Source organism: Gymnoscopelus braueri, assembly GCF_963280865.1.
Source record: "Gymnoscopelus braueri genome assembly, chromosome: 23".
In the NCBI taxonomy this organism is placed as follows: domain Eukaryota; kingdom Metazoa; phylum Chordata; class Actinopteri; order Myctophiformes; family Myctophidae; genus Gymnoscopelus; species Gymnoscopelus braueri.
Genome location: NC_137625.1, coordinates 16,284,064 through 16,308,640, shown reverse-complemented (window position 1 = coordinate 16,308,640; position 24,577 = coordinate 16,284,064). Strand labels below are relative to the sequence as shown.

At 43.8% G+C, this 24,577-nt stretch overlaps 1 protein-coding gene across 2 annotated transcripts in view; it reads right to left on the bottom strand.

Moving 5' to 3' along the window:
• Positions 1-300: 300 nt before the first annotated feature.
• Positions 301-24,577, bottom strand: part of hgfa (hepatocyte growth factor a) — a 36,418-nt gene continuing 12,141 nt past the window's right edge. For both annotated transcript variants that reach the window (XM_080420745.1, XM_080420746.1), the window contains exons 5-18: positions 20,866-21,008; positions 19,855-19,975; positions 19,397-19,515; positions 16,178-16,343; positions 15,422-15,555; positions 14,541-14,634; positions 12,753-12,892; positions 10,744-10,791; positions 10,395-10,503; positions 9,546-9,620; positions 7,127-7,264; positions 6,234-6,340; positions 5,772-5,905; positions 301-5,501 (exon numbers count right to left, since the gene is read on the bottom strand). In XM_080420745.1, coding sequence (XP_080276871.1) covers positions 5,337-5,501; positions 5,772-5,905; positions 6,234-6,340; positions 7,127-7,264; positions 9,546-9,620; positions 10,395-10,503; positions 10,744-10,791; positions 12,753-12,892; positions 14,541-14,634; positions 15,422-15,555; positions 16,178-16,343; positions 19,397-19,515; positions 19,855-19,975; positions 20,866-21,008 — 1,693 coding nt within the window. In that variant the 3' untranslated portion in view covers positions 301-5,336. The remainder of the gene's footprint in view (positions 5,502-5,771; positions 5,906-6,233; positions 6,341-7,126; positions 7,265-9,545; positions 9,621-10,394; positions 10,504-10,743; positions 10,792-12,752; positions 12,893-14,540; positions 14,635-15,421; positions 15,556-16,177; positions 16,344-19,396; positions 19,516-19,854; positions 19,976-20,865; positions 21,009-24,577) is intronic.

Sequence of the window (24,577 nt, the reverse complement as noted above, 5' to 3'; positions counted from 1 at the left end):
CAAAGATCCTCTTTTTTTTTCTTTTTGTAAAGTAGCCTACTTTCTACACTTCATGTCTTAATGAAGAACCTATGCGGATTCCAGTTATATTTCATGCACTATAATGTGATGCACTGAAATCCATAGGCTTACAAGATAACACATAGATTTAAATATATATGCAGTAGTAGAATATAAGAGAGAGAAAGAGAGAGAGTGAGAGACATACAGACAGAGACACACAGAGAAACAGCGAGAGAATCCAGAAGGAAAGTGCATAATAGAAAGAGAGAGCGAGAGAGAATGAGATGAAGATGATTTCAAATGTATTAATTTATTAAAATGTAAATATTATAAAGGTTACAAAAAAAACAAAAACATAATAAACAACCCACCGACACAAAATAGCAGCTATTATAATGTTTTCAGTATACAGGAATATAAGAAAAAAAAAAGTTTACAAAATCACAAATTGAAATGTACATAAGAGTATTTACATGACATGATATTAAATAAACCACGAGAACATGGTTGAACTGAACTGAGGCATTTCGGATCGCAGAACTCCTGACCGATCCACCCATGTCACAGGAAGTTAATGCCTCGCGTCACCTTTTTATACGGTCACTTCCTGTGTAACCTTTGAGAGGAGATTTGTCCTTTCAGATTTACACTCTGACATTCCTATGAAGTGATTTGTGCACCACTTTTAAAGACTTGTACCAATGTTTGTTTACTTACGCATCATTTCTACGAAGTCATACAGCGTAACGTTTGTCAATTAAACAAGTATTTTTGATGGTATATATATTTCGCAAACAACCATTCCACATAAATGTTTTTGTTGGCAACTTTTCGAAACAATATTTTTTATTTGCGTGTCTGCCCCAGACACACACAGTGATGTAGGAAATGTACCGGAAATTGGAATAGACAAAACGGAGCTATGAGAAGTGTCGCCACGAAGACTCCTGAAACGAATGTTACACAGTGCGACTTGTAACAGTGTTACTATTTGGCAGAGAGTAGTCTTAAAGGTATCATGACATTCATTTTCACTTTTTTTATTTTCAATGTTTTATTTGGGGTTTTATGACCTCAATTACACCCAAAAAACCTGAACTTAGAACATTCAGTGGATTTTCTGTGGTCTGGGGTTTTCTGAATAATTAGGCTGAAAAGTAATCTGAGCTTGGCCCTTCGACAGTGAGGTCACAGTCGATTAATCCCGCCCACTCTCCTCCTCGCCCCTCCCCTCCCCTATCCTTTCCTTTGGGGGGGGGCGGAGCAGAGGCGATGATTGACAGGCAAAATCCCTCACCAGCGACACCCGCAGGCAAAGATTTCTTTTTTCATTGCAGTTGAAAAGGCTTTAGAAATGTGAGAGAAAAACACCTGCCATGGATCACTGGAATGGAATTTTCACTTAAAACTTTTTGTACACTTTTGAAGGACCAGGACAAAGACTTTGAATGTGGTGTAAAAGTGAATGTCATTAAACCTTTAAGGTCTTTACACACGTGACGAAGAAATGATACAAAAATGTCCAGCAAGCATTTCACATCGAGACTGTTCATATAGTCGATGTCGCATTCATACAGGTTGATGCCTTTATTTTTGCAGTGAAAAATCTACCTAATTCCGAATAACAATTGTGTCATTTTCATCACCGGGTAACATCCGTGTGTCTGTGTGGATGCACTCATGACACACTCATGACACAAAAAGTCATTCGGAAACATATATTTTAGGTTGAATTGACTGGTGTGTACGGACTTTCAGAACCAAGCAAGCAGGAAAGCACTGGTTCTGACAGTGTGATAAAAAACGCTTCCAAATGTAAGGATAAGGATAATTCCTTTTAACAGGACGTTCATGATAGTCCTTGCGGGCTTGTTTCCAATGAGGGCCTGTGAGCAATTAGGGGTTAAGAGTCTTGCTCAGGGACAAATTTCATTTCATCGACACATATGCTGGCGTGGCCTGGAATCGTACCTGGGGCAACCAGGGCCTCTGGCTCCCTAGGCGGGCTCACTAACCACTCAGCTATGGCAGCCTCAGTGATGCCCCAGTGATGCCCCAGTGATGCCCCAGTGATGGAACCGATTCCGGTTCCTCAATGTTGGATCCGGTTCCTCCGATTCCTCCACTTCCAGATCCCAACCCTAGTTATTGCGTGGCCAGATGATCAGAGATCTCTGCCTACTGAGACGTCTGGTGACCTGGTGACGTCTAAACTCAACGAAGGGTCTAAAACTGGGTGGAAACAATAAAATAATTAATAGCAGCATTGTAGAACCAATGCAAAGACTTCATATTGGGACCGTATCAGGATGGGTTTTCAAAATAGTGGTCGTAGGTTTTGTTAGTGCTGGTTTTCTCCACCGTGCAAACTCAGCAGGCAGAGATCTCTGACCGTCTGGCGGTGCGATACTAATATTAAATAAATGGATGGGAGTGAGAATGAGGTCTTGAATTATGAAGAGTAAAATCCTCCTCATTTTACACGCTCAGTTATAATACTGAGGGTTTTACTGTGTATGTCTGTCAATGATTTAGTATTAGCAAGGGCTTATTTTTTTGGATGTTTGTATAGTAATTTCCTGCACTGAGTAAGCTCCAAACGTGCACTCCAGGTTTGCATCGGTCTAGGAATAGAGAGAAAGTTAGAGAATGACACACAGCAAATCGAACCAGTGACTCAGTGGTCAAGGTATTTTAATCACTTGGCTGTCGGAACGTCTCTCTGCCTGTTCTGCTTGTAAACATCACGTTTGCCGGGGGTAGGGGTGAACAACTAATAATAATAGTCTAGTCGCTTTGTGGGCTATTCAAACAAGAAATCTAACAAAGCGTACACGTGCCCAAACTAGAAAGGGGTGCTCCACTGAGCGCAAATCTCCGCCAGGCCTACCCATGGTTGTGTAGCCTAATTTGTGAGGTGCAGGACCCGAGGAAGCTGTGGGGGTAAATAGCATTTCTACGACATACGGTTCAACTTTGCACATTTCTGGCACCCCTGTGGGCAGAAGTAAAAGCGATTTCGGAGGTGCGCTCTATAGAGGAACCTCAACATGCGATTCCAATTTGAGGTTGAATTGATGTTGCGATCATTATGGAGGGTTTCTTTCAGAGCCATTCAAGGAGAGTTAAGTCACCGCCGTCCATTTCTTCGGGCCAGGTCTTCTACATAGCCTTCTATTGGTGAATAGTGACAAAGCCCTAAACCGGAAGTTTACGGAATGCATTGGAGTCTATGGGTGTTTGTAACTATTTCCAGTTTACATGAACCACGTGACCAACGCTGTTTCTGCCCCCTCAGTGGCGGAACTCTCTAATATAAGGCTCGCTCTGGTTTCTTTGTAAGAGTTAGGCCACTCCCAATGTTTTTGGAAGCCAATTACAGGCAAACAGTATGGAATATCAAAAAGCTGTTTGACACTCATTGTCACATGCCTCCAGATATTATGTGTACCTAATTTGGTGTAAAGTCACAGCAACAGTGACATTTGTCGCATTCGTGGCTATTAACACAGCTGTCGTAATTGGGGTTTATTTTATTGGTCTGTCTTAATTGGGGTTGGGGGCTTTACCCACTTAAAATGTTTGCCTTGTTGTACATGATCATTTCAATAACCGTGATTGGCATATTAATGTGCATGTAAACACACCTTCGAGCTAAATGTGACATTTGAGTGTCAATACCAGTGGTTCTCAAAATGGATCCTTGAGGGGGTTCAGGCCCCCCGGTTCAAATGGGGGTCTGTGGCTAAATACATATCCATTTGGGGTTCCTTGATATGAAAATGTTTGAGAACCACTGTCAGTAAGTCAGTTAAAGCTGCCTGGCGTGATTGAATACTGGAGGTTGTGTTGAAATGACAGTGCAATCGAGGTCACATGAAGAAAAAACGAAGGAAAAAAAAAGAAAAAACAGAGGAAACGCCCCTCAAAGTTAACAAAAAATAAATATCGCTACTACTTACAAACTACAAATCGTTTAAATATCAAAACATGACCAGAGGCAACAGTAACCTCTAGGTGGTTTCTAAGTCAGCCAAAAATATTCCAGATCTATAAGACCTATACAATATTACAAGCGTGCCAGAAACATACTCGATAAATTCTGCTGTTATGTACAAGAGTTGCTTAGCACGAAACCTAAAACATGTCTTACTGACCACACACGCAGCCCGCCAGGGGCTATAGTTCCCTCCAAAGTGGAGACCAAACCACCATGTCATATTTGACATGGCTCTTCTCATGCTAAAACTGTTAGCATAAGCTCTGGTACAGTTACACAACCCCCCACCCAATTTATACTTGGGGTAAAAATAGCCAATATACAACTTCACAACGTACCGCACTGCAACACGTTGTGAGCTTGTAGATCCACTATTTTCGGTGCGTGACATCCGGCACCCAACTAAGTATAAATTAGGCTTTAGTAACACAGAGGGGAAAGTAACGGGTACAGCTAACTTGGGAAAATAAGTTCAGCTACAGTACTGCTAGCTGAATCACTTCATGTTTACCATCACTGCAGCAGTTAGCTAATAGGCCAGCAATGGTAGCCCTGTCGGGTTATCTGGAGTAGGCTAAATTTCTCATCTTTACTCAAAATTCCTATATTGTATGTTGAACGTAAAAAAAAAAGACGTTACTCCAAATGCCGTAATGTAGTTTGTTTATTAACTAAACAAACTACATTACCTTGGGACTCTAATCAAATCTCTTTGTATCCACAAAAAGTCTTGTGGGAGGTAAAGATTTAACAGACGACGTGACACGTAGATCATCATACAAACGACACGAGCCACAGTCACGTCTTTCAGCCACAGAACACTGTCTCTTGTGGCTCTGTCCATATTCAAGTATTTCCAGGAGACAGGGTTATTGTCACAGGTACCACACTGTCTTTTTTTGTTGTTGCATGGCTTCAGAGTTTCTGTATACTGTTTGGCCAAAATAAGGTATGAATTGTCCATGTGCCTAAGACCTATGTTGAAAAAATTATATCAATATCCTGAATTTCTTTCGTTTGCATAGACAGTGAAACTTTGTGACATTCTGTTGACCCAATCATATAGCGTGTCCTCACGCTACGTTCCTCCAGCCCCTAATTCCTATCGTCTCTGTCAGGTGATATGTTCATGCTGCTAAATCCCAGAAAGGCCATATTCCAAAAAGTCAGTTTCCTTACACTTATATCTCCCAGTGGCCTTCTTATGCATCGAGGTTGGACAGATCTAGGAATTTTCTGGCATGGGTCCACCCCGTCCTCTTGCACGGCTACGGGGGTTCAGACAGTCCTGTGTGGAGTTAGTTTTCACACCATCACACCAGTAACACCTCCCTTAACTGGGGTAGAGTCGGAAGACTTTGTAAATCCACTGAGAGTAGAACGCCACATTGACGAAGAGCGCAGGCTGCGACGAAGCACATTTGGTCCTTTGGATGCTGACACCGATGATGACTTTCCGCTCATGCTCCTGGCAAACCAGCGGCCCACCGTTGTCTTTCTGGAAGGAGACAGTAAACCACACATATACATCACAGGGCTTTTGTACCATAAGCACGACTTTGTACTGAAAATGTCTGTTTCGCTGCCAAGGCCCTAATTAAAAACATCTACCAACTTTTTGGCTGTCACTAAAATGAGCGAAAATTTACATATTACAGAAATAAAAAAAATGCCAACATCTGCAAATGATCTGGCATAATTCCTATGCACTTATGTGTACGTTCGTGTCGCATGCCCTCTTGAGAGCGGAGGAGTATAGATGTCTTACGTCGCACACTCCTTCGCCCCTCTTGCCACCGGCACATACTCTGCTGTCCCCCGCAGCCCCTTTGAGTCGGGAACATATGTCGTTATTGACCATGGGCATCGTTACTGCCTTCAGAGACTCGTCGTGTCCTGTATCTAAAAACCCAAGAGAAAAAAAACATTAAGTGAGAAGGTATTCCAGCGTTGTCTGAACTGGCACAGTATAATTTGGACAAGGTTTCAGCCCAATCAGAGCTCCAATGACTTCCATTGTAAAATTATAGTTAAATGTTTTAAAATATATATATGTATATAAAACATGGGTACTTCTGTGATCGGTTCAGCAGTTTGTGAGATTAGAGATCACACACACGCACGCACGCACGCGCCTGAAATCGCTAGCCTCGCATTCAGGGTGTGGTGAAAATTCAGGCTGAGTGTCAGGCTAATGTGACATAGCATAAGGGTTAAGAAAAGGCCATACTTTTGGTCTCCCCCCATCCGTACATGGTGCAGTTGGTTCCTTCAGTGATGCTGCACTCTTTTACTGGCAGGTGGATGTTGGAAGCACCTTCAGACACTGGGGCAGGCCTGTGGTAATGCAGGCGTAAAACAGCGAAACAGGACAGAATTAATGAATGAATGGATTTAATAGTATCTACAAAAAATAATCAGGATAGATGTTGAAATTAGTGGACATTGAAAGCTTTCTGAACCACTTGAACCCCAGCATCCGTATTGTAAGGAAAGCTTTCACTGAAAATAGCAGATCGACAAGCTCACAACGCATTGCGACCCGTTGTGAGCTTGTCGATCTGCTATTTTCAGCGAAAGCTTTCCCCACAATATCAGAACACTGAAAACACACTAGAATAGAGGCCTGAGGGACTCTCCGGTCCACCATATAGGGTTTAAGTGGTTAATCTAAAACAGTTCCGCTTCTATACCGTGATAATCACACTAGCATCGTTCTCGGTAAGCACACACCAAAAGCATTTTAGCCGGGATTTCTGAGGTCTTAAAGGAATCATGAGGGAAATCTCTTGTCTTAACCAATTAAACCCTATATACTTTGTTGACTGGGGTCCCCCCTGGGCTCTATAGTTGTTCCGCTCCTTTTTTCCCCCCTCTACAGAAAATCTCTTGGGGCAAGGCAAAAATAGCTGAGCTACAAGCTCACAACCGAGCCTGTAGATCTGCTACATTCATCCGAATGTCCACCCCCGGAATAGGGGCGGTTTTTAGAGCGCACGTCCCTAAAACCAGCTCGAGACTCTCGCAAACAATATCAGATTGATTCGATTTGAGCTCCGATATAATCACGCTCAGCGCTGCAATTATGCAACCATAAATATCAGAGGAAGGCAGTTTACTTACGTTGCCAGCTTAAGCAGAACCAGATTGGATCCCTCTGGACCGCAGATGAGACGGGAGATGAGTAGCCTTGGGTGGAGCGAGGACTCGTTGAGGTGACGGAGGCCCACCTGCACGCTGTAATCCTTCAGATCTGGAACGCTGCCCAGCAAAAGAGAAATCTTCATTTTTATGGTATTGTATCGTTGCTGTCGGGCGGGAAACCTCCCATCTCCATATTCTAACTTTGTGTGTCTTTTGTGCTTGATCGTCGTACAGCGTCACGCAAAAGCATCAAAGGTAGCAGATCCACAAGCTCGAAACGCGGCTCGAAACGCGGCGCGAAGCGACGCGTTTCGAACTTGTGGATCTGCTACCTTTGATGCTTTTTTTATTTGAACCCTGAAAAGTAACAGTTTTGGACATATGAGGTTTCCACCCGACAGAGACGATATACCATAGGTGTGGAATTGACGGACCCTTTATTTATTGCATGTTCATAGTACATAAGTGCAAACCGGTTAAAATGACAAATGGCATTAAATCTGATTTACCCCCGAACAATAAGACTCATCGGCTTTGAATTAGCCAAACATGTTCACAGGAAACATACTTTTTGGCATCAAGCTCAGGCATTTCAGAGATATGTTGTTGTGAATTTCATATCCAACAGAATTAAACATTACATGTGGTGTGTTTAGTTCAGTGGAACAATCATTCCTTTTGGCAAACCTATGGGCAAACACAACATTCCAAGGCCCACCGTGTAAATAAGTAATTTCATGCAAGTCCTGCACAAAGGCATACAAGAGGACGGCTGCACACCACTAGGCCTGTGGGAGAAAGTCCAATTTCTGCCAAAAACTGCCTTCAACCACTTGTGTTTTCTGTCCTAGAGAACACAGGTTCTGCCAGGGGGCGCCAAATATAGATATTTTATATACATACAAATAAATAGAATTTCAATTCAAATTCATCTCACGATTACTGTGCCAGTTCAACCTCTTTCAAGGTCCCTATTTTGGGCATGTCATTACTGTCAAAATGTCAGTTTCAAGTTTTCCAAAATACATAAATATCCGAACTATACACGCTCGCTCTTTACTACAACTGCCTTGTAGCGCCAGAAGTCAAAAGCCTTACGTCTCAACATTGTACAGAGGAACTTTGTCCCTGTAAAGCATCAGAACTGGCTGTTGGTTTATTTTCAAACCGTACAATACTCCTTTCACCAGACTTTCAGCACAGCTGAACCCAACAACACTGATACAGCTAGCACTTTGAGAGACACATATGATCATAGTGTTTAAACACAACTGATAACTTCAGAGAAGTCTTCATTCAATGTCCTTTTTGCAGATCTAGAAATACACAGTATATTATGAAACGTTCACTGCTACAGAAATGTTTGAGATCTGGAGGCTTCCAAGTGAGGTATTCCATCTATCTCTCACCCGCTACTACAATAAACAGGATATATTCTGCACTTATAACAACATCAACAAAGGGACCAGAAAACAGCAATAGAACTGGGGTTCCTAAACCTTTTCAGCTCAAGATCCTAACAGAAATGTGGTGTCTCTCCAGAACCCAAACGTACAAAAATACATTATTAATTAATCACTTATATTAAGCCTGTGTCCACGACGCCATTTACCCCATGTTTGTGAAACACTTTACTAAGTAGAGGAAACACGGGGACAGGGTAAATGGTATAGGTGAATGACAACGGGACAAGGTGAGGGATGCTGAGTTCAACAAAATTCCACAACCGGTTTCTAAAACGACATTTGCTCATCGTTTCAGAGCTGTGACTTGCCCCATAGCAGCAAACACATGGCTGAAGCACGCCATCCTTCACGGTTAGTGATAGGAATGTAATGATAAAAGGTGTCGTTTACTTTTCTACACATGATTTGTAATCGTGCAATATGTGTCTACGTTCTCAACCAGTGGTCCGGGGACCACCAGTGGTCCTTGAGGGGGTTCCAGGTGGTCCCCAGCTAAATGATGGGGAGTTGGTAACCAAATTGACCCTTATTAGGTAGATCTTTAATTCTTGAGAGGGTGAAATGAAGCCAAAGCCTTACGGGTCCATTTGGTTTCACTTTACGCTCTCAAGAGTTTGTTGTTTGTTAAACATCTGCATTACTTAATTTACAAGAAGTACACACAATTAGAGAATGTAGAAGACATTTTCTACGTTTTGGGTCTGAAAGTCTAAATCTCATCAAACGGTGGTCCGTGGCTCGAATGCCGAATAAATAATGGACCGTGATATGAAAAGGGTTGAAAACCACTGTGCTAGAGGACAGAAATGTCTGATGTGTGACACTAACAAGTTCTGAGTTGTCTTGAACGCAGCATCAAGTGGGCGAATGAGTGAGAGGTTGAATAAATCATTGAATGCATGAATGAATGAATGAATGAATGAATGAATTACCAGGAGGTGAAGCACTGTTGATCTGTCAACACCCAATTCTCTCTGATCAATGAGCCACCACACAAATGAGCATTCCTGGGAAGAAATATTGTACATTCAATTCATCACATCGGTGTGTGTGTCATCATGCATCAACTCCAAGCATGCTCCATTTGTTTGAGCAAACCGCTAATGGCTAAAATCATGCTCCGTTGCGCGATGGCGTCACGTGCCGAAAATAGCCGACGGACAGAGTTTGTAGGTCTTTTAGGTATTTTGTAGGTATTATGTTGAGTTGTTCCGATACCAATGCCAGTATCGGAAAAGCTGCCGATACTGCCTAAAATGCATGGTATCGGTTTCGGCGAGTATACCAGTCTATGTCACACCAATACCACGTAATTAATCACATGTTTCATTTACAGTCATATTTTTTATTGCTTCAGTTGAGGTTGTATGACTGTTTCATACTCTTACTGTATAATTTTACTAACTTGTAGCTGTACATTAACAATTATTAATGGATTTTCTTTTATTCCTAGATCACTGGTTCTCAAACCATTCAATTTCAAGGACCCCTCATAACTCTGAGAGTGCACAAATGGAACCGAATGGACCCGTAAGGGTCCATTCGGTTCCATTTGTGCACTCTCAGAGTTACAGACCTGTAAGGGCCCATTTGGAACCCCCTCAAGGAACCCAGATGGTCCCTGGACCCCACTTTGAGAACCTCTGTCCTAGATACACACCGGTATCAGATCAGTACTCGGTATCGACCGCTACGCAAGTCAATCTGAATCTGACGCCACCGTGCAACGGCGAATGAATCCGTCTCAACGCTGACACACATGAAAGCGTAAAACATCTTACTCTCTCTGGATGCTGACGACCCAGCTGCCATCTGTGCCGTGGACTTCATGCCCGCCGACGATTCTGGTGTTTATGTGCACAAAGCACGAGATCTTGGTCGTGGTCGGAGCTACAAAGGAGTAGACATCGTGCATCGCGGGTCAGATATCGTGCAAGTGCATGTTTATAATATTCTAAAGAAAAAAAGCCTAGTTCAAAATGAAAACATTCAAGTTTGGCCACGTAAATGAGAACAGGCATGTCATGTGAGGAAAAAGATCCGATTATGGCCGAAACAAAGATGGGAGATATGGTTGATTAAGGTCAGGTTGATGAAGGTTGATGAGGGACGTGATAAGAGGACACTTACTCCTTGGTTGTGGAGCCACTGTTGTGGAGCCACTGTCCAACGATTCACCTGATAAAAAATAAAGTAAAAGCAAGGCTCAACATTAAGACCAGACCCAGCAGTGACAGGACATCGTTTACTTGACAGACAAAACATTGACATACAAAGCCTGCAACCTCAATTGAAAACGACACCATTCCATCCCCTTAGAACATATCTCGCATCTGCATCGTTGTTGGAGGCTATATTGGTCGGTGGACCACAGCAAATAAAATTTGCTTCGAAACCCCAAGAACTTTACGGAGGACATGTTTCGCATTATGGGGGAATTATTGCACAGCCACTCGAAAGAACCTCTCCGACGCGGGCCCGATTGAAACCAGAAAAAGAAAATGTTGGGTCAACAACAAACAATCATCTTCACTGTATGGATACTCAAATAAAAGGCGGGCGGATGAGGCCGGCATCTGTTTGGCGTTAGAGCGTGGTGCACTCTGAGCCAATCGGACAAAACCACGACTAACACATTACATAAGCCACCGGGCAAAGCTGCATATAGAAAAATGTCAGCGAGCGCTCAGCATTTTTCCTGTCAGTCGTGTCTCTCGGTGCGCTGAGATGGCGGTCACGGTCAGCGAAGGACGCCATAAGCAGAACCAGTCATCGCATGATTGACTGAAGCCATGGCAACGTCGTAGTACAACACGCGGATACATACATCACTCATCTTTCTGAGCGTCTGCTGAAAGAAATTGGTAGCAACTTGACTCTACACAACGTGTGCATACAGACACCAGTTACAACCCCATGGCGGGGACGCTGTGACATGCAGTGGTGGGAAGTAACTAAGTAAATTTACTCAAGTACTATACTTCGATACAGTTTTTGAGGTACTTTCACTTTACTTACATTTTTGTACTTCTACTCAACTACATCTCAGTGGCAAATATTGTACTTTTTTACTCCAATGCATTTACAGCTGATGACAGCTTTAGTAACTAGTTACTTTGAAGGTTTAGATTATTAATACAAAACATACAACATTAAGTGATAAATACATTTTAATTATATTATTATAGGTTAATATACCCAGCAGAAGATAAAGTAATTAAAATCAGCCACACCTTTACCTTAAGTAATGAATGCATTAATAATTACTATTACTACTAACTATTCTGCTTAATTGGAAGTTGTATCAATTCTACTTTGCGGTATTGCTACTTTTACTTAACTACTTAAACCCTACAGTATATACTTAGTTGACCGGGGTCCCTCAGGGCTCTATACTTAGTACGCTCCTTTTTTTCCCTCTACACCAAATCCCATGGCCAAAAATAGCCAATCTACAAGCCCAGAATATAGGGACGCTAGGTTTCAAGGGGTTAAGTACTTCTTCCACCACAATCCATCACTACTTAGATCAGGGGTCTTCAACAGGGGGTCCTCAGAGTTACTACAGGGGGTCCGCTACATTAACCACTTAGCATGAACCCTAGCATCCCTATTCTGAGCGGAACATTAGCCGGAAATAGCAGATCTACAAGCTCACAACGCCTCGCGCTGCGAGGCGTTGTGGGCTTGAAGATCTGCTATTTTCGGCAAAGGTTTGGTGTATAGGGAAAAAAAGAGAGCAGACCAAGTACTGAGCTAACGGTCAAGTTTACTAAGTATTGAGGGTTTAAGTGGTTAAATGTCTGAAAATACACATTAACATGAATCCAACATATTAATAGAAAAGATAAAGTCAACAAAAAACATGAATTTACACAACACTAATGATATGTCAAACACATCTATTGATCTACAGTATGTATGACATCTATGAAAAAGTTTAATCTGCAACACCATTTCATATAATATGTAGTGAGGGTCCCTGCTTCATCTCTCTCTCTCAGCTAAAGGGAATGGCTAGCTAGTATTCCCTGACATGTGCATGGTACACTACTGGTCTGTGTGGGTATTATGCTGATGACAAGTGCGCTGACAGACACACACACCCAACATGGACAGGGTTAGGTCAGCTCACTCACAGTGCTTCAGCCTGCAGTAGTCCCAAGCCAAGCGGCTGTCTGGATTGGTGTAACACCACGGGCCGTGTTTGTCCCGGTCGGGGTTTCGACAGTAGTTCTTCTCCAGCCCTACATGGGACACCGCAGAGTGAGAATCCTCACTGAAAGACACATAAATACACGTTCTCATAATCCATCTGTTCTCTCACAGCGTGGTGTCGGGACCAACACGGGGGCCAGAGTTCTATGAGATTAGTACACTTACACACACACACACACACACATGCACACACACACACACACACACACACGCACGCACGCACACACACACACGCACACGCACACGCACACACACACACACACACACACACACACACACACACACACACACACACACACTTGTAAGTTCTTGTAAGAACAAACATAACCTTCGATCAAACAATCTACCTATCGATCTACCTAACGAAATATCAGTCAGTCAGTCAGTCTGTCTATATCTATACATACGGTATGTACAGAGAGAAGAGAGAGAGAGAGAGAGAGAGAGAGAGAGAGAGAGAGAGAGAGAGAGAGAGAGAGAGAGAGAGAGAGAGAGAGAGAGAGAGAGAGAGAGAGAGAGAGAGAGAGAGAGAGAGAGAGAGAGAGAGAGAGAGACACAGAGATACAGAGAGACAGAGTTAGATAAAGAGAGATATACAGATATAATGTAATGAGCTATGCTTGGAAAGTCTGACTGCATCTCTCATATAGGGCCATGAATCCTCTACCTTCAGTGCACAGAGGCTGTGTAGAAGGAAACGCAGAGTTTAGTGAAGAGTGCTCTGGGGAGTATGAAAGTATGCACCGGCATTCACCAGGGCTCAGACCAACAGGAGCCACATTCTCCATGGAACCATTACGTTTTGTGCCTGCCATCTGTAGGAATGCTAATTTGGTTCCGAATGTCTTTCTATGTCTTTCTTTTTGCTTGGTTTTAAGAGAATTAAAGAAAAGCAGATCTCAGTTACGCAAGCCCACTGACAAATGCCGGTCAACTGGGGTGTAAGTCGTTAAAAGGGACATAGGACCTCTCTCATACAAGACGGGATACAGCTTTATAACTTTTAACACGAGTGGCACAGAGACAAAGATACGGGAGACAACAAAACATAAAAAAAGCAAAGCAAGGGGCAGCAATTTGTCAAAGGGTGAAGATAATTTCACTTCCCAGGAGAATGTTAAACAAGCCGTAGCTTTCAGCAGTTTTTCCTAAGCCGACCCCCTGACCTTGAACAGAGCAGACTCACTGGCTGCGGTCCACATGAGGGAGCTGATTGGCTTTGATCTACTATGCTCGGAAAGCACTTCCTGGGGTCAGGGGTCGGCTCTGGAACATGTCCATCTGTCTGTGCCATTTTGGCTTTTAAAATTCCTGTAAATTAAGCAATTCCAACAGTCGCACTTGAGTGTGGGTTAACCGGCCCTGGCGTTGGGCAACCTTTTCCTTCAGGGTGGGTCAATCTTTTGAGGACCTCAGGGTTTCCCTTCGTCAAGCTAGACAAATAATAATTGGTCCTGGTATTGACCCCCGAGGAACCCCTGATTTCCTCTTGCTGTTTGTTTTCACTACTTAAGCCTAATTCAATTGAAAAGGGATTTTCACAAGGCAATGGGAGCAGAGTTGTCGATAAACACACATTGAGCAGAAAACAGTGTCGGTGTCTAGTAAATGTTTCCATATCTTTGGCCACGTTACAGCAGCATTATTCCATGTGTGTGTATGGGGGGGAGGGTGGCAGATGTTTGTGTAGTTTGTGACGTCTTATTTACCTGTTTATGTGATGTGACCAGTCTCCGCAGGGAATTCCGGATCGCGTTATGGACTTCGCGCCGCGGTAGTTGACGCCAGTGTCTTCATAACATTCTGCGCGAGAACAGGAACCGTGTTATTTTATGATCCGGACCCCCCCCTCGCTGAGTATTCCCAATGACTGCCAATAGAAGTTATTGAGTTTGACAGTTTCTTGCACACATAACTGAATGAATGAGCGTGCGCGTTCGCATGTGTGCACACTGCGCACACTACACACAGTCAAAAAGATCTGAGCTGAGTGTATTTATTTGAGCCGTGGCTGTCATTCTCATTGATGCTGTCATAAAATAAGCAAGTTTGAAACCGGCCTCTATTTGTGGTTTGGATCAATTTAACGTCGAGGGCCTCTCAGCAATTGGTGGTTCCCAAATATAATAGAAAAGTGATGGGGAAATTTCAATCGCAGTATGTCTGCTGTTAAGCAGAACCAGAGTAGTGCCTATAGTTACCAAAGGACTCTTTGCATTGTGACATGTGTGGTCGTTTGAAATGCAAAGCAGAGAAACATGGCGGGGGGGGACTGCACATTTCTGCCAAGGCTGAAGGCTGCTTCATGAAATGGAATGCACCGGGCAACGTGCTGCCAAGTGGGCCAGCCCTATGGGACCAATAACATTATCCCATTTATTCTGCCAGAGGTGCACTTGAAAGCTTTTTGCACGGAATGCTTCCACTGTGTGCAAGAACATGACAAAGTCTTCTATGACATCAGCAGCGCTGAAGTAAAATTTGTCGAGAAATAACATGGAAACCGCAAAGAATTTTTACAGGGCAATGGCCCTTCTTAAATCATTTCTCAGTGTGTTTGAGAGATGTTTCGGAGCAGTTAACACGGTACCTGATTTTGGTGGGACCCCGGCGTCACATCTGGGTATGTGGGTGCAGTTTGCTCTCCTCTGATTCGGGTCTGTGGTGTAGCACCATGGGTACTCCGCACCGTCGGGGTTTCGACAATAGTTCCCTCTGAGATCCCTGTGAGACACACACACACACACACACACACACACACACACACACACACACACACACACACACACACACACACACACACACACACACACACACACACACACACACACACACACACACACACACACACACACACACACACACAGACTTTGGTATTACATACGTTTTTTTTTCAATGATAACCTAAAAACTGAGTTGTACTTAGTTGCATGTCGGCATCGCGCACCGAAAATTGAAGATCTAGAATTCACAACGCGTCATTCTGCAACACGTTGTGAGCTTGTAGATCAGCTATTTCCGATGGCACTGGCATGCATTTAAGTATAAATTGGCATTACACCAACCCCAACCCCTAAACCTAACCTTTGCAATTGTGTAAGCTTAACTAAAAAAATATGTTTTAACAATAAAACGACCATTCCTCTAGCGAGGACCAGGAAAATTGTCGTCAAACTGTCAATTCTACCATACTTGTGGGGACATTTGGCCCTGAGTCAGTGGTAGTACACACACAAGCGTGAGGACACACAAAAATGCATACATGCCCGACCGATTACACAGATTGCACGATGTGCGCAAATGGCTTCCGCCGGGGGAGAAAGAAGAAGTGAACGGTGTCACTCACTTGCATTTGTAGTTCTCTGGGGAGTGGGAGTGGTTGTGAGGGAACTGGGAGTCCCAGCGTTGACAAGTCACACCTTCCGGAGTGACATTCATTGTACCGCGGTAATCCGTCCCCTTTCCCTGGACGCAGGCTGTTGTTACGTTGACATCTGTGTCCTCGCTTGAGTCTGAGAGAGAGAGAGGGGGAGAGAGAGAGAGAGAGAGAGAGAGAGAGAGAGAGAGAGAGAGAGAGAGAGAGAGAGAGAGAGAGAGAGAGAGAGAGAGAGAGAGAGAGAGAGAGAGAGAGAGAGAGAGAGAGAGAGAGGAAAATGAGTCAATGTAAGAACAAGCAGAATCCCAGAGAGAAACACATTACAAAAAAGTTGCACCAAGGCCACATGGTACATAAGACACAAGCCAGGGATGTACGAGGTAGAGAGAGAGAGGGAGAGAGAGAGGTAGAGAGAGAGAGAGAGAGAGAGAGAGAGAGAGAGAGAGAGAGAGAGAGGGAGAGAGAGGTGGAAACATTAATCCCCAGAAGAATGTGTCATGTTTAACTTAGAGACAGATGATCAAAAACAGTAGCACTCCTCCCCTCCTCATGTGAAACGAGATAGGATGCTCTTCCTATCCATAACAACGGTGCCCTGCATTCTTGCACGGCGTAACACACACACACACACACACGCGCACACGCACACGCACACACACACACACACACACACACACACACACACACACACACACACACACACACACCCTAGCCCTCCTAATTGTAAGGCTAACTCTAATATATGTACACATGTATGCGCTCACACACACACACACACACACACACACACCACAAGAGACCGACACTGATTTAGCACGGCAATCGCGTTCACATCAGCAAAAGAGTATCGTATGTGTGGAAAACAAGAATGTGTTCTTCATCAACTCCAAATTGCCTTTTCGCACTCTGCGCACACACATCACAATTCCTGGTGACGGGGATGGATCGGCGTCCCGCAGCCAAACCAAACACATTGCGTGCCAAACCGCTCTGCCAGTAGTCCCCTTTATCCACCGGAAAACTATTCCAAACATGCTCACATGGAGTTGTGCTTTCGGGGCACCGCGGGAACAGCAGTGCACGGGGAACGAGCTTCTCCCCTCTGAGTCTCTCTCTCTGTTTCTTTAGCCTTTGACAAATGAGACGGGAGAGGAACGGAGGAGGAAGGGGGAATGTTTTTGAGACAAAGAAGAAGGAGTTTGATGGAAACAGAGGGATGTTTTGGCTTGATGTAATGCATGCCAGTATCTGTGTGCACGCTGCCGCGCAGGTCAATGGTTTTTATCTTAGTGGGGGCAGGCATTGAGGGATGCACACATCTGGACAAATGCAGCTCCCCCCTCCCTCGTTGTAAATCATAACATGTTCTGTACGTGCGTGCGTGTGTGTATGTGTGTGTGTGTGTGTGTGTGTGTGTGTGTGTGGCTAAGAGAAAGAGCCTGCATGCATGAGTACACTGGGAAATATTTCAACATGCTTTTGAAGAAAAAGAGCAAACTCTCTAATGGCATGTCCTCTCTACCTCCCTCTCTCTCTCCCTCTCTCTCTCTCTCTCTCTCTCTCTCTCTCTCTCTCTCTCTCTCTCCTCTACACTTCTACTCATTCAAATCCCAGTTGAATCCCTGACACCATCCAGAGCAAGCGGTCTGCCCGACAACAAGTTGAGACAGCGGCCGGGGTCTTGCCCGCTGTGTGTTGTCGGTAGCAACCTCCGTAACTTACAACCCGACCCGACTTCACAGCCCCTTGTCATCTACGAGTGGTCTCAATAAAACACTGTGAAGCCGGCCCCTCCCCTTTACAAACAACCTATTTGCCCCCCTCTTGCCGAGGTGGAGGGACTGAATGCAGGCACCACATGAAACACGGAGGAGGGTAAACAAAAAGCTTGTGTGCCCTCCGCAGGGGGGGAGGGAGACCCCTTTGACGAGGCTCGACGAGGCTTGCCACAGGCCTCCATGTAAGAAACCTCTGTTACCGCCCTCAAACCACCGGCTAGTACACTCAAAAGCCGTAGTCTGTCCCCCTCCGCAGACCACCACAATCCTTCAGACCGGGCATCCTCGCCACAGGAGCAGTAGGTCCAAAGTCTCTGATCTAGACAGCGGCGTGCCCACTTCTGGGGGCCCGCAACGGGTTGATATCTGACGCTATAAGGATGTAGCACAGTGTCACCGGAGGCTGCGATGGAGAGGTCGATATGGAGAAACGAAGCGAGAATGTGTTCCTCATCAACTCCCGCTTGGGTTGGTTTTTGTCGAGTAAGTCGGTTTTCATCGTTAGACATGGCCATTCGTCATATGGAGAAAGATGTGGTGGTGCATTAATGAGGATTAGGGCTATGCACGCTTGGGCTGCGTGTGTGTGCATGCACTTGCGGCCGCGGTGCGACTGTGTATTCATATATGTTGGCATTTTGGACAACCCAGGTCTGCTGCATGCACAGAGAGGTCCGGGCAGAGTGTTCATTTGACTCTGAAAGTGTCAAGATGTTCCCGTTGACGGTTCACTTTGGCAACGTCAGAGTTAAATGAACACTCTGGATTTGACTGTGTGCTCCTCGGTTGTGGGTTTCCTACAAAGCACAGTACAGTACAGTACCGCACTGTTTCCTAAACACTGGGTTCGGGACCCATTTGTGGGTCACGGACACATTTTTGTGGCCCATTCCTTTTTTTGTTACCTATATTTTGATTTTCAAACATTTCCCACATTTTGTTCAATTTCTTTCATTGGGTGCTTAAAGTAAAGTAATGACATTCCTGGAGGAGTAGGCAGAAACTTTCTGCTGTTAGTGCATATATTTAATGATATTTCCTTCACTTTGCTTAAAGCACACAATGACCTCTGACTTATAATCACACTATTATGCATTATAACAGTGATTACAACTATGAAAATTATAATACACTATCACACTATCATAGCCAAAAGTCTGTGAATGACCAGCAATTATGATGTATCATGATACTTGGCCTTGACTATTATAACATGCTTTATGTGTTATGAATATTGTTATAAAGCATGATGAGTATTTGTGAGCGCTTATAACTATAAGTATACTATGTATAGTGTGTGTTATAAGCAGATTATAATGACATCGTAAGAATGTTTATTATGCCTTATAGACAAGTGTTACCAACTCTACTTCTAGTGCAGTACCAGTGTTCTGGGTGAGATTGGCCTTACCACACACACTGATGTTGCAGAACTCCCAGGGCGTGTTGGGGTCCATCGTGAAACACCAGGGACGGAGACGATTATCTGGATTACGACAGTAGTTGTCTTTCAAATCTTTATCTCTGTACCTAATGAGAGAGAGAGCGAGAGCGAGAGAGAGAGAGAGAGAGTAAGAGAGAGAGAGAGAGACGGAGAGAGTGAGCCAGAATAACATGAGACAGAGCGCGAGACAATAGGGTGTTGTCACAGATTCTTGTGTCTTGACAAATGAAGGGAACTAAACCATAACAACTGGTGAGGTCTACCTCTCCAGGGTATTAGTGTTAAGTGCTTAAGCACTTGGGTCTGTGAGTGCGGTCAGCGGTTTTGACAGTCACCTCTGGAAAGCACAGCTCGTTTCTACAAACTGGACCTGGAAAAAAATAACACGTTTACAGACAACACTTGCTTTTTTTTTTGCTCCTTACTTTTTGGGCTGGAACTGGTGTCTGTGTGGCCTCGACGAGTCCCATCGCTGACATTCTCGCCCGCTGGTGGTGCGGTCCATTTTGCCCCTGTAGTTTTCACCGTTGCACGCCATGCACACCTCTGTCAACGTGAAAACAAAACATTAATCCTCCTTGGTTTTCGACGCCTCCGGTAAAGTTGACTGCAAACATTGTGAACACGATTCAAATCTCGTCGCAGCTTTTTCGCCGTTGGCTAAACGACGAACAGTAATTCACATTGACAAAAACGTCTATTGACTGAACAAATAAAGTTTACCTAAAGGGGAGCAGGTCACTCCACTATGTCAGTGGAGTGTCCATCACAGTGTGCACACAGAATTATGAATGATGGTTATTAAATGGTTCTTTAACACATTTAGATCTGAGGCCGATTCTAAAAACGCTTTCTAAATCCTAACAGTTGTCTGAAAAACGCCTCTGTAAAGGTATACTGTAGACGTATAGGTTACCACAGGTCTAAATGGGTTGGCTATATGCTTCCACAAAGTACCATCACCTACTAAAGAATCGTTTTATTTAGTGAATAGAGAGAAAAGTTCCTCATTTGGTTCTAAGATTTTTTTCTCTGAAAGGAGCGGGCCATGCACAGACCCCTGGGGGACACCGGTTGATGAAGTGTTTAGGGTTTAAGTGGTTAAGGGTTCTTTATAGAAGCATTACAACGAATAGCTCTTTAAAGAACCGTGGGTCTTTCCAAGGGGTCCCCAGCATAATTAGTTAATCACAATCATTTTAACAACTTTAACCATATTCTATACTTTGGCTTTTGAAAAGTAGCAGATCCACAAGCTCACAGTGCGGAGATCTGTTGTTTATTTAAAAAATCGAATACGTGAACATCTTTTTAACACAAATCTTCTCTTCTGGGGGTCCTCTCCCTGGCAAGAAATACTTTGAGATGGGGGTCCGAGGCCAAACACATATCGTGTATTGGGGGTCCTTGACAAAGTTTGAGAGCCACTGCCTTACGTTGGGAGCACTGCGGGATGCCACACTCCTCCGCTCGCACGTTGGGATCGGTGGTGTAGCACCACGGACCCCCAGGGTCGTTGTTAGGGTTACGGCAGAGGTTCTCTCGAAGGTCTTGCCTCGGGTACATGTGAGGATAGAACCTAGAGGAAAGGAGACGTGAAATCATGTATTCTAATCATAGAAAATAATAATTATACCTGTGTGAAGATGGCACATGTAAAGATGAAGAGACAGAAATAGTGCTAAGTAACTAAGTATATTTACTCAAGTACTGTACTTAAGTACAATTACTTTGACCTATTTCCATTTTTGTGTACTTTAAATACTATACTACATCTCAGAAACAAATATTGTACTTTTTACTCCACTACAATTATTTGACAGCTTTAGTTACTACTAGTTACTTTGCAGATTTAGGTTACTCGAGGTTCGGGCCGCTAAGCGCCCCTCACACCTACGATCCAACCAATGTCTGAGTCACAGTGTCGGGGGCTTTGTCAGAGTACCCGTTGTACACGTCTGTCTGTGTCCCTTTTGTGCCTAAATGTGGAGATCCCTGATGTCATTAGCATATGCCCACACCCTGTATATTGGCATGCCCATATATACTGTATGGACTCCCTCGAGTCCTTGCCAATACTCGCGCCGAGTTTGAAGTTGGTCGGTCCCATATATGCACATGACCTAGCCTGGTTCCAAACCATAGACCCCGCCCACTCTCTGAGTGGACTGCCTCTTGGTCTGGTGTTGAAATGTGAGCCTAGGATATCTTCGATGCAAAAAGTACCGTCCAATGAGAGTCGGAGGTGGGGGAAGGTCTAACGACGAGCCAATCAGCGAATATCTGCTAAAACAAGCCGTGCGATGACGTCAGATGTAGGCGGATCCGTGGATCTCTTGTGATTGGTTTAGGGAAGCTCCACGCAGCTTCAGGCTGATAGTCAGGCTACACATGACCATATATGACCATAGCGGTCGGATCTGTGGCTCTGGAAAACCGGATCTCCATATATGCCTATATATGGGCATATCGAGCTTGTTTATGGTTATGTCTGAGTCATAGTGACATGCCTATATATGGGCATATCGAGCTTGTTTATGGTTATGTCTGAGTCATAGTGACATGCCTATATATGGGCGTATCGGGTTTGTTTATGGTTATGTCTAAGTCATAGTGACATGCCTATATGGGCATATCGGGGTCGTTTATGGTTAGCAGAAAAAAAAGTGCTCAGATGAGCACTTTTTTAAATCCTTTTAATATAGGATTAATACAAAACATTTACTGATAAATTACAACGTATACTGTAGGTTAAGCTACCCAGCAGCAAATAAAGTAATTAAAACCAGCCTCATCTTTACACAGTTGCAAAATTTAAGTGATGAACACATTAAAGAATCGCTTATAGGGCATTCATGCATAATTTTACTTTGGTGGCATTTACATTGTGGTATCGCCACTTCTTCCATCACTGCCTGCACATTGACTCAATAATCCAGAGCAGAAGAAGCTTTTGTTTCGTTCAACATTAACAGTGGCCATCACAACTTCAGAACAATAACGGGATGACAGCACCAGTCATTCATCTAAATTTATGTCGTATTTTCTATGAGGAAGGACAGACAGTTTTATCCCAGCAGTCCTCCCCGGCAGCCTCATGTGTCTGATTTATACTTGGTAGTGCGCCGGGTCTCGCACCAAACATTATAGCCGCTCTACAAGCTCACAAGGCGCTGGTGCTGCGATGCGCTGTGAGCTTGTAGATCGTCTATTTTCGGCGCGTGACACCGGCGCGCAACCAAAGTATAAATCAGGCGTCATGTGTCTGACGAGCAGAGCCAGTCACAGCACAGTAAGCTCCAATAGCATAGAGCAACGCTACGAATCACTGGCTGCAGCCCGAGCAGCGCGTTTGCTGGCAAACCTTTTGCACTTTTTTTTTAACCCTATAAGACCGGGAACGCAACTGTGTACTGTGTATCATTTCAAGATTTCTCTCGTGCCACGCTATGAGCTTGTATATCTGCTATATATATATATATATATATATATTGTTTTAATCTTTGAAAATGTGTGCAAATCTTTGAATATATATGTTTTATAGCGAACATTTTTAACTCCGATCTGTGCTTCTGGGGGTCCCTGGAACAACATATTTTGAAATGGCGGGGGGGTTTGGGTGGTCCTTGACATGAAACAGTTTGAGAACCCCTGATATTATAGCAACATACGTTTTTTTTTGTTAGGATTTAGAAGACATTTGTAGAATCCCCAGAAGCAAAGATTTTAGTTAAAAATGTTTGCTTTAATAATATTATATATTCAAAGATTTGCACACATTTTCCATAATTATTTAAAAATACAAGCTCATAGCTCATAGCTCATAGCTCATAGCTCATAGCTCATAGCGTGGCACTCTGTTCGCTTGTATATCTGGTATTCTTTTATAGCCAAAGAAAACTTAAAATGACACAGAAGCGTTCCCGGTCTGAATGGGTTAACCTAATCCCCCCTCTTTGCCGTTTGTCAGTGTGTGAGCGGTCCTCGATGGGACACACCTTTTCAGAGGGAAAAAGAACCCGGGCCCGGCCCGAACATATGGGCCAGAACAATAGGGAACAGACCACATTAAATGGACAGTGTGTGAAATTCATCTTCTGTCAAAAGCCCAGATGATGAAAAGCTGGCGCGTCAACACCCCCCCTGATCCAAGCCCACCACAGTCCCTTTCCCACCCAAGGAGAGGAGGAGGAGGAGGGGGGGGGGGGGGGGGGGGGATAAGATGGATGGATGGGTTGGGGGGAGGTGGAGGAAAAGAAACAGAATTGCGGGTAAAGGAGAAAGAAAGCGAAAGGAAACCAAAAAATAGACGCGAAATCAAGACGAAATTGACTGACTTTGATAGAAAGATGAACAAAGATGAAGGGAGCAAAAGCGTGAAGCATATAAACAGAGAATGATGGAGTGAGAGACAAAGATATATCTCATGGCAGACGGAAGATAAAAAAATGAAAAGAACAAATGCTTACAGGCGGCCCAAAAAATCTAACAGAAAGGGGGAGAACCAGTCGCCCTCGCATCAGCAGCTCATCTGAGCACTTTACCCCAGCAAATAACTTTTTTTCTGCTCTGGTCTCTCCCCATGTGCCCTGGGGCTTCCATGGGGCTCCTGCACTAATGCACAACATCATTCGGGCCAAAACCAGAGGAAATCTGAGGGATCTCTCTCAGACCAAAGGAGACCAGAGAGCAACATTGTAGCCGAAGAATAATAATAAGCGAGGGAATCGGGCTAAAGCAAAGTCAAGCATTCTTTGTAAACCTAAACCCCCAAAATCCTCCCTTGTGTCCAAGCCGTTGTGAAGATCCTACACTAGGCCCAGAAATACATACATATTTGATCTTTAAGAGTTTATATGATATAAAAGAGAGACAGAGAGATAGACAGATAGATAGATAGATAGATAGATAGATAGATAGATAGATAGATAGATAGATAGATAGATAGATAGATAGATAGATAGATAGATAGATAGATAGATAGATAGATAGATAGTCAAAGTGTGCATAAACTATTTATCACAAAGTGTGGGTAATTATGAATAGTCAAACCGCAGATATATACAATATAGAAGAAATATACCCAATGAAATAATAACACTGCAGGGAAAGGTGAACAGCAAACACGTAACATGTTATGATTTAAAT